The following is a 15,939-nucleotide window of genomic DNA, read 5'->3' as shown; positions in this document are numbered from 1 at the left end:
AGAAAATAGCCATTGGGAGAAAAAGCCACCTCAATACCAAGAAAGTACCGCAATGGGCCCAAATTCTTCATTCCGAAGGTGTGGAAGAGATGCTGCTTAACCTCAGAGATAGCAGAAGAATCAGAGCCAGTAATAATCACATCATCCACATACAGTAAGGCAACAAAACCAATAGAGGTTTGCAGGAGAAACAAAGCAGAGTCCTAGACAGAAGAATGAAACCCAAGCTCAGTAACAGCAGTCTAAAAGCGACCATACCAAGCACGTGGAAATTGCTTCAAAACATACAGAGCACGCCGAAGACGATAAACCTATCCAGAAGAATAGTAAAGGCCAGAGGGAGGACACATGTAAACCTCCTTAGCGAGATAACTATTAAGAAAGCATTCTTAACATCCATCTGAAAAAGAAGCCAATGTCAAACAGCAGCGACAAATATCAAACTACAAACAGTAGTCATCTTGGCAACAGGGACAAAGGTCTCCTCATAAGCAATACCATATTCATGTGAAAAACTATTGGCAACCAGGCGAGCCTTGTAGCGCTTAAGAGAACCATCAAAATGAGTCTCGACTTTGTAGACCCATTTGCAACTAACCAGATTCTTACTAGCAGGCAAAGGAACCAACTCCCAAGTACTAGTTTTCTGCAAAGCAGACAACTCATCCTCCATAGCTTGAATGCATTGAGGATCCTGACAGGCCTCCATGTAAGACTGAGGTTCTAAAAAAGAATGAATAGCAAACAAAGATGTACAGTATGAAGAAGAAAAACATGTTTTAGCAAAACCAAGTTTGACTACCTGTTTACAAATGCAAAGGGGATACTTACAGTTAGCAAGATCAAAGTCGTCAGAAGCAGGAGGATTAGCAAGAGGGGCAGAGACAACTAATGGAGTAAGAGTCTTATGACGAGAAGAGACTAACACCAAAAGAGAAGGAGCAGGAGCAGGAGCAGGAGCAGGAGCAAGCGAGGAAAGAGGAAATGAGGGAACAGCCTCATGGGGGTCAGTGGGGAGGGACTCAATACAAGGAGAAAAGGGAATAAGCTCATAGGGAACAACAGAGATGTACTTATCAGGAAGGACCTCAGAAGGAAATGGATCAATATGAACCAAATCCTCTTTGGAAACTGGGATTGTGAGAGGAGGAAGCTAAAAGTAAGATAGACGTTTCAGAAAGGCAACATAGCAGGAGACATAAAGGCAATGGGAAATAGGGTCATAACAGCGATAACCTTTTTAAGTGAACTGTGAAACTGTAACCCAAAAAGACACATAAAACAGACCGGGCACTAAGTTTGATCCTATCTTTACGGGATAAAAAGACAAAACAAGCAGACCCAAACATACGAAAGAGGGAGTAATTAAGAAGTTAAGAAAACAGTGCCTCGTAAGGAGACCGACCAGAAAGAAGGGAGATAGGCATACAGTTGAAAAGAAAAGCAGCAGTAAGAACTGCCTTACTCCAGAACGGAGGCAGAGAGAAGGAAAGACCTAGTCGTCTCAAGAAGATGACAGTGTTTATGCTCAACTCGACCATTTTGGGCAGGTGTATCAATATATAAAGTTTAGTGAATGGTACCCAAATTGGCCAAATATTCACAGAACTCAATTTTAAAGTATTCCCCGCCCAAGTCAGACCGCAACAATTTAATAGTAGGCCCAAACTATGTAGTAACCATAAACTGAAAAGTACGGTATATCTGGTAGAAATCAAACTTATGAGTCATAAGATAAACCCAAGTGTAAGGGGTGAAGTCATCAACAAATGAAACATAGTATGCAAAACCTCCTTTAGTGAGAAAAAGAGAAGGGGCCCAAACATCAGTATGAACTTGTAGAAATTTAATGTATAAAGAGAAATAGAGAATTGTATTATTGATTGATATAATGTTATATTTATTACAATGATTCATGATTCCTATATATAGAAGAGGGTGAGTGTGTAGTAGGTAAGGAGTAGGTGAAGTGGAGGTGGTAGTGGTGTAGTGGGTTAGGTTTAGTGGAGTAGGTGAGGTGGTAGTGGTGTAGTGGGTTAGGTTTAGTGGAGTAGGTTTAAGTGGGTGAAGTAGGTGATAGGTTTTAACAGCCCCCCGCAAACTCAAGGGGGATAGGAACTAGCCAACTTGAGTTTGGAGAGAGTAACAAAACAAGAAAATAGACGAATACATAAAAGAAAAGAGGATAGGAGACACTGTATGGTCGTGTCAGACCGATGGTGAAGACACTGTATGGTGGTGTCATAACGTTGTAGAGGACAATGTTGTGATAGTTGTTGTGACAGTTTACGGAGTCTTGCTGGACCCTTGTAGAAACTAACCGAAATCAATGTCGGGACAGTTTACAGAGTCTTGTCGGACCCATGAAGAAGCTAACCGGAATCAATGTCGGGACAGTTTACAGAGTCTTGTCGAACCCTTGAAGGAGCTAACCGGAATCAATGTCGGGACAGTTTACAGAGTCTTGTCGGACCCTTGAAGGAGCTAACCGGAATCAATGTCGGGACAGTTTATAGAGTCTTGTCGGACCCTTAAAAAATACACTGTATGATGGTGTATATAGGCTGCCCAAATATATATATATATGGATATATATAGTGAGCCCTCAAAAGTCGCGCCCTCAAAAGGCGCGCCCACTTCATCAAAAGGCGTGCTTGACAGAAAGCGTCGAGCCATCAAAAGGTGAGCCGGAGACGCGGCGAGGCACGTGAGCGACAGAGTGGCGTGTCGGCCTCGGCTATTTAACCAAGGTTGAGGCGGAGGCTGTGCAAACCAGTCTGAAACCGCCGAAAATCCTTTGAAAAAACTCTTCCGTTTCTGAGAAAGAGATTCTGGAACACTATGTTGCCATTCTGTAACCAACCTTTCTCTGAAACACTCAGCAACGCATAACATGGCCTCGTCTTCCCGTTCAGCTACCCAGAATATGGCCTCTTCGTCCCGTGGTCTGCTCACTCTTTTTCCCGACCTCAACGAGTCAACAAGAGAGATAACTGGTGCGGTGGCACTGGAAACTCAACCAAGCGCCCCGGAGTTTGCTCCGTTGAACTTTCCTATGCGGTCTGTGGAGCAAAGAATGGCAGTGCAGTCGGATGTAGAGGCCAATCAGTATACATTGAAGTCATGTGTGGAAACCATGACTACGGTTACAAATTTGTCGAACCGGCTGCAGAGTAGGACAAATGAGGTGCAGCAGTTAAACGCCCAACTGGCTCTGCTCCAACGCATGTATAAGGATGCGCGAGCAGAGATAAGTGTGCTAAAGGCGGAAAACAAGGAGCTGAAGCGGAAGGCCACCGTGATGTTCCGATTTGGAGGGCCGCCATATGCTGCAGTGGAGGAGCAGGGAGTAGTGATCATGCCCAGTGGAGTGGGAAACACGGAGGCAACACCGGCAAGGGCCGTCCAGGACGGAGGCAAGAAGAAGAGACCGGCGGCAGAGTAGAGAAGAAAAAAAAATTCTGCCTGTGGATGTGGTTGTTTTGTGTGTGTGTGTGTTTTTTTTTTTTTTTTTTTTTTTTGGTGTAAAATGCTGATCGAGTTACAGAGGTGACAATATCAATGGAGACGCCTTCGATTTGGAGTCGAGAACTCCGGACCCACAGAGGTTGATCAGAGCCTACTGTCAATCTGCAGCAACTCTCAATCTCTTGAGGGCTTTCGACACCGGAGGGTACGCCGCCATACAGCGAGTCACCCAGTGGAATATGGATTTCACAGAGCACAGTGAGCAGGGAGATAGGTATCGGGAACTAGCTAACCGAGTTGATGAGGCCCTTGGATTCATGTCTGCTGCTGGACTTACAGTTGATCATCCTATCAGCATAATCAGTCACCCCCCTTGCCCATGGATGTGTATCTGTGTGATATAGCAGAGAGAGAGCTTGTGTGTCGTCTATGTGTGTGTCTGGGTTGACTGGGTGAGTCAAGGAAGAAATTTCAAGGTATGTGTAGAAAATTCTAGCGGACTAGGTTGAGGTCCGGCGGGCGGCCAAGGCGAGGTTGCCGCCCACCGGTGAAGCGAAAAATACTAAGTGTTTAACCTTGCTCTGATACCATGTAGAAATTTAATGTATAAAGAGAAATAGAGAATTGTATTATTGATTGATATAATGTTATATTTATTACAATGATTCATGATTCCTATATATAGAAGAGGGTGAGTGTGTAGTAGGTAAGGAGTAGGTGAAGTGGAGGTGGTAGTGGTGTAGTGGGTTAGGTTTAATGGAGTAGGTGTGGTGGTAGTGGTGTAGTGGGTTAGGTTTAGTGGAGTAGGTTTAAGTGGATGAAGTAGGTGATAGGTTTTAACAGAACTAAAGAAAACACTGTATCAAATAGTTAAGTACTTTACGAGAAAGTAAGGCTGTCATTTGGCAAGTTTACACCCCAGACATTCAATAAGTTCACTAGGAGAAACTTTACCTAATATACCTAACTGAGATAAAGACCGTAAGCGGTCAGCAGACAAATGCCCTAATCTAGAATGGCACAAGTAGAAAGCACTGGATAAAGAATCTAACTGAACAGAGGAAAAGACAGTCGAAGAAATTGTCATAGGCAGATCCAAGCTCTCCACCACATAGAGGTCTCGAACTCTACGGCCGGTCCTAATCTGCTGGTTGGACATTCGATCCTACACAGAGCAGATAGAAGAAGAAAAGATAACATTAAAACCGAAGGCATCAAGCTGACTGATAGATAATAAACTGACAAATAATTGAGGAGCATAAAAGACAGATGGAATAGAAACAGCAGACATAGTAGACGATAAGACAGACCCAACAGATATAATAGACATACTAGACCCATTAGCAGCATTAACAATAATAGGAAATGGAGGAGGAATACAATTTTGAAGTAAAGAGAGATGATGAGTCATATGATGAGAAACACTCTAGTCAAAAATCCAGACAGACAAAGAGATACCTAAAGAAGACCTAAGCAAACCTGAATGAAAAGAGGAAACAACTGAAGCAGATAGGAAGGGCTAGAAGATAGATAGTATATATTGAAGTTGACTAATCTGAGCACTTAAGGAAGACAAGTCAGGATCAGGAGTCGAACAGTTGTAGTGGAACTGACGGAAGAACGAAAAGTACTCAGAGGAGGAGCTTGGAACTGGGTTTGAGACTGTTGAGAAGATATAGCAGGCAGACGTCCCTTCTTGGGACAATGACACTTCCAATGGCCCTTCTGATGACAAAAAGCACACTCATCAAAAACCAGAGACATCGTAATAACTAGAAATTTGAGCAGTTCAAGTAGACTAAATCCAAAATAGAGCCGAAAGAGCCAAACCAAGGGTTAAAGAGTAATAACCAAAAATTTAAGGGGTTCAAGTGTAATAACAAAAAATTTAAGGGGTTCAAGTGTAATAAACTCAAAATAGACCAAAACCAGCCAAACCAGAGATCCAATGACTCAATAAACCAAGTGGCCCGATGAACCAACTTTACAACCAATCTTCACGAGCAGACTTGCAAAGAGAATGAAGGAGAACCAGCCAGAGAACCAGAAGTCGAAGTAGAGAGAGACAAGGCAGCTTGATGTCACGATGACCCAACCTCGCGATTCGAGAGATGACGACGACCCAACTTCACAAGTCCAGCGATAGCCTAATGTTACGATTTTGAAACCAGAGAGATCGTGACTCAGAGCATCGAGAGAGATCACGAACAACCAGCTAGGGTTTTCACGAATGGGTCACAAGGCAGCGGAGATGATGAATTAGTAACTAGATGCGATGAGGAAGAAGCCCACGAACAGAGGAGACGAAGCAACCAATGGGTCTCTCAAACCAACTAAACCAGACCACCTAACTAAACGAGTCAAACGAATGAACTCAGATGGATCGAACGAGTCAGATGAAGCAAACAACTCAATGAGTCACGATGAACAGTAGCGACGAATAGATGGGATGAACTAATAGGTTGAATCCCAACGAACCAGTGATAAGTAATCTTGAGCGAACCAAAGATCAGAACTAGAGAAGCTCTGATACCATGTATGTTTTCTGAAGAATCTATATATTCAATTGAGCCATAATACAAAGAATACATCTAATTATATAGTAATCCTAACCCTAAGACTAAACAGGAAAAGGAAACACTGCCATATATATACACAATATACACTACCATATATATCAACCTAACTTAATATTCTCACACATTTTACCAAACCAAGCCTTAAGTCCCATCAAATGGAGTCAGCTACATGAATCCTTCTTCACCACTCAACTTTATCAAATGCCACTTGGTTAAGTCAAATTAAGGAAATTCATCTCTATTTACTACACTAGCCTACGTCAATCTAGGTTTGCTCCTTCCCTCAACACTTCCATCTACCGTCACTGCATTGCATCTTTTCACTACTGCTTTTGTTGGTCTCCGTTGTATATGATCAAACCATCTCAATCTATTCTCTCTCAGCTTATCTTCTATCGGTGCTACTTCTACCCATTCACGAACATACTCATTCATAACTCTGCCTTTTCTAGTCTTGCCACACATCCACCTTAGCATCCTTATCTCAGCAATACTCATCTTATTTACATGTTGTTTCTTAGTTACTGTAAGAAATATTGATAGAGAGAGAAAGAGAATAAATTGTATTATTGATTGATATTTTTGTTATATTACAAATGGTTCCTTGTATAGATGTAGGTGTAGTGGATGTAGGTGTAGTGGATGGTGGTAGTGGTGTAGTGGGTTAGGTTTAGTGGAGTAGGTGAGGTGGTAGTGGTGTAGTGGGTTAGGTTTAGTGGAGTAGGTGAGGTGGTAGGTGAGGTGGTAGTGGTGGTAGGTGATGGTAAATTCTAACAGCCCCCCGCAAACTCAAGGAGGATAGAAACTAACCAACTTGAGTTTGAAGAGAGGAACAAAACAAGAAAATACATAAAAATAAAAAAGGATAGGAGACACTGTATGGTCGTGTCAGACCATTGGTGAAGACACTGAATGGTGGTGTCATAACGTTGTAGAGGACACTGTATGGGGGTGTCATAACGTTGTAGAGGACACTGTATGGGGGTGTCATAACGTTGTAGAGGACACTGTATGGTGGTGTCATAACGTTGTAGAAGACACTGTATGGGGGTGTCATAACGTTGTAGAGGACACTGTATGGTGGTGTCATAACGGTGTAGAGGACACTGGATGGCGGTGTCAGGCCGATGTAGAAGACAGTTTATGGGGTCATGTCGGACCGTTGTAGCAGACAATGTTGTGACAGTTGTTGTGACAGTTTACAGAGTCTTGCTGGACCCTTATAGAAACTAACCGGAATCAATGTCGAGACAGTTTACAGAGTTTTGTCGGACCCATAAAGGAGCTAACCGGAATCAATGTCGGGACAGTTTACAGAGTCTTGTCGGACCCTTGAAGGAGCTAACCGGAAACAATGTCGGGACAGTTTACAGAGTCTTGTCGGACCCATAAAGGAGCTAACCGGAATCAATGTCGGGACAGTTTACAGAGTCTTGTCGGACCCTTAAAAAGTCGCACCCTCAAAAGGTGTGCCCAATTTTGTCAAAAAGGCGTGCCATCAAAAGGCGTGCCCAATTCATCAAAAGGCGTGCCATCAAAAGGCGTGCCATCAAAAGACGTGCCATCAAAAGGCGCGCCCATTTTGTCTTCGAGTGCCGAGCGGCGCATGATGCGCGTGTCTGCCTCTTCGTCAGGGTCTTTATAAACTGAGGCGGAGGCTGTGCTTGAGACAGAAGCGAAGACAAAAAAAAAACTTTGTGAAAAAACTTCTGAAAAAACTCTTCATTTTCTGGGAGAGATATTCGTTTTCTGAGAGATTGTTTCTAAGAGCTGCAAATCTGGAAACACTCTGTAACCAATCCTTCTCTGAAAAACTCAGCAACCCATAACATGGCCTCTTCTTCCCGTCCAGCTAACCAGAACATGGCCTCCTCTTCCCGTGGGCTGCTTACGCTCTTTCCAGAACTGAATGAGTCCACAAGAGAAATAACTGGTGTGGTGGCCAGTGAACCTCAACCAAACACCTCTGGTTTTGCTCCGTTGAACTTTCCGATGCGGTCGGTGGAGCAAAAAATGGCGGTGCAAACTGATATTGAGGCCAATCAGTATACTCTGAAGTCATGCGTGGAAACCATGACTGCGGTCACAAATTTGTCGCACCGGCTGCAGAGCAGGACAAATGAGGTGCAACAGTTAAACTCCCAGCTGGCTCTGCTCCAACGCATGTATAAGGATGCGCGAGCAGAGATTAGTGTGCTAAAGGCGGAAAATAAGGAGCTGAAGCGGAAGGCCACCGTTATGTTCCGATTTGGAGGGCCGCCATATGCTGCAGTGGAGGAGCAGGGAATAGTGATCATGCCCAGTGGAGTGGGAAATACGGAGGCAACACCGGCAAGGGCCGCCCAGGACGGAGGCAAGAAGAAAAGACCGGCGGCAGAGTAGAGAAGGGAAAAATCCCACTGTGGATGTGGTTGTGTTGTTTTGTTTTTTTTGTTTTTTTTGTTTTTTTTTGTTTTTTTGTTTTTTTTTGTTTGGTGTAAAATTGTGATCGGGGTTGATCCCCTGATATGAATAAAATGAGTTTGGTGTGCAGTTCGTCTTCTTCTTCTGCGTTTTTTTTTTTTTTTTTTTTGTAAAAATAATACAAAAATAATAAGAATAAGAATAATAAGATATTAAGGGAGAAAGCAGAGGCGGTGGAGAGAAAAAAAGATATAACTTTATAAAAGACATAAAGAGAAGTGTGATAAAGAAAAGGGCCCAGAGAGAGAGGAAAATGCATTTTTTTTTTTTTTTTTTTTTTGAATTGGTGTCGCAAAACCCGAAAGAGTAGCTGGTATATATATATTATATATCTAATATATATATATCTATTATATATCTAGTATATATATCTAATACTATATTATATATCTAGTATATATATATATATATATTATATATCGAAATGTCTGCACCGTATGGTTCATGGGAGTGGGTGATATAAAAAAAAAGAAAAGAAAAGAAAAGAAAGTGGAAGAGAGTGGGAATATTGATGATGAAAAGTGGGAACCAACCCATGTGGGTTGCAGAGAGAAAAGAAGAAAAGAGGAGTAGACAGTTCCACCAAATCCATGATTTCTTTATTTTCTCCAGCTATTGCTTGCTAGCTCTCTTATTAGTTCATAGCCGTCCTTCACTTTCTCCCTGTTGAGATTGAGAACACCCAGAAGCTGGTTTTGATACTCAGTGGAATTGCAGGGATCAATTTGGTGGATAACGTGAAGCATTGTTGCAGCAGCCAATACAGATGGCAGATAACCCACAAATCTCGAATCGGCGACAACAGAGAGGAGGAGGCGCTCACATCGCCGGAGAAACTCCCAGTGGAGATTGGTTTTCAGTCCAAGCCTCCTTATGATGTGATCAAGGAATAAGAGTGGTGTCACTGGGTTCATCCTCCATTGTAGTGTTGACAACACCAATAGCTCCATTCTCTGTATAGTTTTGGCCTCAAACACGTACTTTGTGTCCTCCACTTGGAGGTCCAAGAGGAGAGGGACTTGGGTTTCTTCAACATTTGCAGCCAAAGAGAGACAGGTGGCAGCTGCAAGTTGGATCATCCATGGCTTATCTCTCTGAAAATGGAGGCTAGAAAGAAACCTATCTAGATAATTAATGGCAAGAATTGCAGTGAGAGCTGTGAACCCATAATGAGCATTGACTTTCAACATCCATTCCACAGCCTCCATGCGAGCCACAGAGATTGCAGAGTCTGCGGTGCCATTGTTGTCATCAAGGTTGAGTGCAAATCCATTATTCTTCAGAATTTCAGCCACAGTGACCACTGTTGCAATTGCCATTCCAAGAGCAGACAGCTCAACCTCATTATATTGCTGCATATACCTCTTAGCGAGGTTGACATAGAAGAAGAGGGGTTTCTTGGTGTTGGAGACCTGGATGCGGTTCCTCTTGTGAGATTCAGAGATCCGGACATTGACTGTTGATATGAGGGATGAACCCGAAGCACGACCTGTTCCAAAAGCAAAGATTGAAATAATGCTGGGAAAGAGAGAGAGAAGCTCTTCATCTTCACAAAACAGGTCATGTTCCAATACCAGCAGATGGAAAAGAGAGATTATTATCACTTTCTCTCTCCTCTCCTAAGCTCTCTATTCCTACAACAACTTCCTCCTCCTCCTCCCATTGTTCTTCCTCACAGTACAGAGAATCTTCTAATAGAAAAGAATGGTTTTGCTGGTGTTGAAAAACTCCAGCGGGCAGCGAAGGCATGGTTGCCGGCCGGCTGCCCGCCGGAAAGAAAGGAATATAGGCCTAAATCTTATAGCTCTGATACCATGTAAGAAATATTGATAGAGAGAGAAAGAGAATAAATTGTATTATTGATTGATATTTTTGTTATATTACAAATGGTTCCTTATATAGATGTAGGTGTAGTGGATGTAGGTGTAGTGGATGGTGGTAGTGGTGTAGTGGGTTAGGTTTAGTGGAGTAGGTGAGGTGGTAGTGGTGGTAGGTGATGGTAAATTCTAACAGTTACCTAACATTCCGTCTCCTACAATATCGCTAGTCTAATAGCCATTCTATAGAACTTTCCTTTTGGTCTAGTAGGTACTCGTTTGTTGCACAGTACTCCGGACGCACTCCTCCACTTAAGCCGCCCCGCCTTAACTCTATGGATCACATCTGCTCCAATCTCCACAGCCGTTATGATAATTGATCCTAAATAACGAAAATATTCACTCTTACATAGTTCTTGGTTCTCAATCTTCACTTCTCCTCTGTTTCCATTGTTACAATTACTAAAATTACACTCTATGTACTCTATCTTAGTTCTGCTTATCCTAAATCCTTAGATTGACAAACATTTTATCAAGGAGAAAATAAGTAGTAGTGTGATTTGTATGCCTTTTATGCAATTCGAAGATTAGCCAATGTTTTTACTAAAGGGTTACGTAGTAAGATTTTTCATCCCATTATGTGCAAGTTGGGCATGAGAAATACCTATGCACCAACTTGAGGGGAATGTTAAGTTAGATGAAGGGTAGTTTTGTACTTATTCACTTATTTGATTAGTATAAATACGTATGGTTATAGAGGGAAAACCTAATCTTGGGTTCTATGCCTCCTTCCTAAAAATCATTCTTTCTCTCTTGTTTTCTCTTTACTCTTTTCACTCTTAAACTTATTCGTATAATTTTAACTAAAAAACTAAATTTTATATAGAAATATATATATACACATCTATAAGACATACGAAAATATAATAAATGAATAGGCTACTAGATTTCAATTACATAAAACAAATGTCATCCCCAACTCAAGGGAATCTAAAAACTGGATTGAAAACTGAAATTTGATGATAAAATTCCATTGGGTGACAAGTTTTACTAGATACTAAAATGATTCAAAGAAGAATCTTAGATTTCATGAAGTTCTTGTGCAACAACAAGATCCAATGTACAAAACAAGAAAAGAAATAGTGAATATGTTGAATGGGTACATACAAATGTCTATAAACAGATATAGATGTAGGTACTACAAAAAATAGAAATGGGAGGTGGAGAACGTAATTTTCTATGGCTTCTTGTACATAACCCATACAGGGAGGTAGTTTTTTTTTGGTGGGAAGTGGTGGGTGAGGGAGTTAGAGGAGGAAGGAGGGGGCAACAGAGGTGGTAATGGAGTGGCGGGTGAGGTGAGAGGGGTGACAGGATGGTAGGGGTGGAGGGAGGAGACGAAAAAGGGGCAGGTTAGGAAGAAGCTATGAAGCACAGGTATAAGTACGAGTATTGATACTGGTACGATACGCATATGTCAATACGGCAAAATCCAAAAAAAGTAAGATACTGATACAACTTGGTACGTTTATAAGAAAATATTTATTTTTAATTTGGAAACCAAAATTAAATGCCATTATATTAAATAACTTACAAACCATAGCTTAATTTTAAAATCATGCGAAGTATAAAACTAAAAATTAAAAAAAAAAATTTAATGAAATGAATTTTATTTCTATAGTAGAAGAAAATATTGTTTCAACTGAGGTATGGTATGGCTTGGATATATATTAGGTACGCCAAAAATTACGAAGAAAAAATTTAGATACATGTTTTGTATACCTGGTACATCTGCAGAACTACCATACGCCGGTAAGTACTCAGTACGGATACGACATATTTGTCGAAGTACCCATGCTTCATAGGGAAGAAGGGAGGTGGCAGGGAGGTGGGGAAGCAGTTGGCTGGTGGTGGTGGTGGGTGGGGATAGTGGGAGGGTTGGGTGTGTTAGGGTTGTTCCTTAGTTAGAAGATGAAAAGAAGGCCAATTTTGTTTTTTCATATTAAAAATTAATTTGAAATATTTTTCTTTTCCCTTCCTAACTCTCAAAACTACACGTGGCACTAGTTCCGTCTATTTAGACAAAAAAATGCAATGCTAACACTTTAGTCTAAAACCAAATGGGGCCTCTTTGGGCATTTTTAATAATAGGGGTAAAGTGCTCCAAGGGTAAACCAAACGGGAATAAAGTAGATTTTATAAAATATGAAATCGACATTGATTTTCATTTATCATTGGATTCTAAGTTACTTCGTCCAATATATAAAATGTTTCAAGTGTCTAAGCGATGGATACTTGTATCCCTTAAGTGTCCGAAGTGTGTTATTAAAAAATAATATAGTAAGTTTGGACGTGCCTCAAACACGTTTCAAAAAGTGTACAACATGTGTCCGACACAGAAATGTGACCTTCTTAGAAGTGTCTATGCTACTAAGATTACTAATTGAACTAGCAAAAATAAACCAGATACAAGTGAGGACTCATAACTTAATAGAAACTACTCAAATGAAACACAAACTAAACCTAGGAAAACATGTAAGGGTTATATAATCATTAATGACAAAACTATGGAGGTGTGCAGCAGGTTCCTCTTGCATTCATTAGTTTATAATAGATTGCAATATGATGGCCAATGGATTCTGAAGGAGTGGAGCAGATTTTCATTTTATGACTTTTTATTTAGAAAAGAAGATGCTCAGGAGAGAAGTAACTTAGTAAGCATGTTTGACATATTAAAATGCTTTGATAGTTATAACTATCACCATTCACCAAAACACACTATTTATATGTTATCAATGTAACAAACATATTTTTAAGACAATGAGTCAAATCCAGAAAAGAGATAGTTTTTGGATGAACAAGAAAAAGGATGTGACATTTCCCAGAAACTGTCTCAGCTAAAGGGCATTGGCAGAAACAAAAGAGGGTTACTGGATTAGAGTCACGTCACTTGAACTAGTATGTTCAGGGTAATAAACTTGATTACAAAGCTTCATAAAAATTCAGAAGCCTCCAGTATGGAAGAGAACTGTTGGACATCCAGATTCTATGATCTTTTCCAACAAAGCCAAGTGGAGGTTGAAAGGAACTCACGATCATTAATTTGCATCCTCAATCCGAACAAGAATCATCCACATTAAACGAATTTATAATAAAGTAAAAAAAATTCTTGGTGTTGGAGTCCAGCACACAATCAGAAAAAACACTTGGGAGCTCTACTCATAAATCATGAACATGAACGAATAATGAGGAATGACAAGATTAATCATTCACTAATGTGAGTTTGTGACCAAGGTTTTTCCAGCACAATGTTTGGTATTAAGGACTGGATTTACGTACTTCTAGAGCCTTTTTTTTTTTTCTTTTTTTTTCCCCTTTTTGTTGCTTTGTATATATCACTCAGTACCCTCCCTATCTTCAAATCGTGAGCACACAAAAAAATGAAGCACAGACAGTATTTGTACTGACCTTCCCATTCCATTCAGACCAGATACCCCAGTGTGGAAACATGCCAACTTGGTAAAGACCTCCACAATCCCATGCTTCAGCTACAAGCTGTTTGAAAGAGGTAGATAGAAAACTCAGTCCATAGATTTCGATATAAATGAAACATCCAGAAATTCAGATAACAATAATGACAGAGGCCATTCGAAATACAATTATAGCAGGCTGCGCCACTATACAAGAAGATAATTCCAGAGTCAAGTAAAAGAAACAGCATACAGGTCATCAAAATCAACCCAAAACTACGAAATGTGACTAATTCTCCCTCCCTCTCTCTCTACATGTGTGTGCAGTGAGTACAACCACATCACTATGTTCCATCGGACTAATTAGGCAGAAATAGCAGAAATAGACAATTAGCTACACCACTAAAGGGACCACATCCAAGATCATTACTTATGGGGCTGTGAACTGATTGGATTTGGACCTTATCAAGTTGAGTGCTCTTACTTCAGTGTGAATCCCATATAACAAATATCGAGCTATCCACCACCTTGCCTCACGTGCAACCCTGTCTTGCATATGGAGATGCAAACAAACATATATAGAGAGAAGCATAATGCAAACAGGGGACAAATGCAGACCAATAGAGTTGAACCCAAGACCTTCCCCAACCCTAAGCGCTGATACTGTATTAGATCACCACGAGTCCCTAAAGTTTAAGTAATTACGAAAGGGGTCCAGCAGTAGATATCAATCTCTCCAACAAACATCATTTCCAGTTTTTCTACTATGAGAACAGAGTGTGCCCCATAAAACACTGCATAACATGCCCTCAAAATTCTCCATGCCTTTACATAATGGAAAATGCAGGTTATATAATCTTCCTGATGATTTTGTTCATTAATATTCTGAATAGGCTTTAATGCATCCCATGTGAATCCATGCTTATTTTCATTAATGATTAGTGGCTGAAATTGAGCATTGTAAGGGTAGCATGGCTATGTTCAAGTTCTGTCAATGATTGAATATTAAACTAAATGGGTCAACTCTAACACAACACGATTGATTATTCATGTCAACCCTCAATCTTAAAATGACCTGTTTATTACAGTGGTAACATGACACATGTAATCCTATCCATAATGGAAAAGAACATTTACCTATTTATAAACATATTGTATGCTAGGTAATAAATTGGGAGAATTCGCACCTGCTTTAAATTTTTGAGGACATGCGAAAGGTTATAATAGATCTTGTCATTACCAAAAACAAAAAATAAAAAATAAAAAACAAAAAGGAAAAAAGATACTTATCATTCATTAGTACTAAGTGAATCTTATGCTAAAGAAGAGAAAAACAAAAGGATAGTTCTATTTGCACACCACCATTTCTCTTAGTACACACTATCTCCCTCATTTTTTCTTATTACATTTGTATTGGTTGAGCAAATTACATTTTTGGAGAAAAACCTAAAAACTAATTACTCAGCACACACCACTAGTTGCCACCAGCTACTGTAGTGAAGCCATTTCTCCTCCTCCGCCCACTCCTTACCTCCGGCCATTGTCACCAACCACCACCATCGCAGCTCCCACAACCCCAATCGCAGCCCCACATAGATGTCCAACCCCTCTGTCCCACCACCCCTCAATCTCGCTACAACCTCCATCATAGTGACGACCCACCACCTCTGGGACACACCACAGCAGCTGCAACCCCCACCCCTCGAGATCCCCAACCCGCAAAGAGAGAGGGAGAGAGAGAGAGAGAGAGAGAGATTAGGATTTGAAGGAGAAGGAGGAAGAGGAGAGCGTGGTAGGGCGAAGGAGGCGTAGGTGAGGGGTTGGAGATGGATGATGGTGTCAAGGAGGCGCTGGGTAGGGGTTTGTGACAACAGAGAAAGGGAGGCGACAGGAGGTGGTGGCGGCAAGGAGGGGAGGCGACAGGAAAAAGTGGAGGCTCGCAGTGGTGGTGGTTAGGGTTAGGTTTAGGTTGGAGATGGATGGTATTTCGGTGATATCTAAAATTTGATGGTATAGATTGATAAAAAAAATAAAGAAATTCAAATTGGTGTACACTGAAAAAGTGGTGTGTACTAAGATAAGTATTGGTGTGCAAATAGAATTTCCCAAAATAAAAGCATTACGCTTTAGATCAACATATAT

General features: G+C 40.9%; 2 protein-coding genes across 5 annotated transcripts in view; both read right to left on the bottom strand.

Annotated features, from left to right (window-relative positions):
• ISA1 (isoamylase 1) overlaps positions 1 to 15,939 on the bottom strand; it is a 99,493-nt gene that overhangs the window by 29,389 nt on the left and 54,165 nt on the right. For all 4 annotated transcript variants that reach the window (XR_014349756.1, XM_028222979.2, XM_082903705.1 and 1 more), the window contains one exon: positions 13,796 to 13,882. Coding sequence is in view for 3 of the 4 variants with exons in the window: in XM_028222979.2 (XP_028078780.2) it covers positions 13,796 to 13,882 (87 nt within the window). In the remaining variant the exon portion in view is untranslated. The remainder of the gene's footprint in view (positions 1 to 13,795; positions 13,883 to 15,939) is intronic.
• LOC114303118 (cyclin-D3-1-like) lies at positions 8,992 to 10,516 on the bottom strand. The gene has a single exon (XM_082903707.1). It carries the CDS (start codon positions 9,866 to 9,868, stop codon positions 9,110 to 9,112), a length of 759 nt encoding a protein of 252 aa, XP_082759833.1. The 5' UTR covers positions 9,869 to 10,516; the 3' UTR covers positions 8,992 to 9,109.

The sequence above is a fragment of the Camellia sinensis genome, chromosome 13 (genome assembly GCF_055761805.1).
Source record: "Camellia sinensis isolate YWXY chromosome 13, ASM5576180v1, whole genome shotgun sequence".
Classification (NCBI taxonomy): Eukaryota; Viridiplantae; Streptophyta; class Magnoliopsida; order Ericales; family Theaceae; genus Camellia; species Camellia sinensis.
This window is presented reverse-complemented; position numbering and strand designations above follow the sequence as displayed.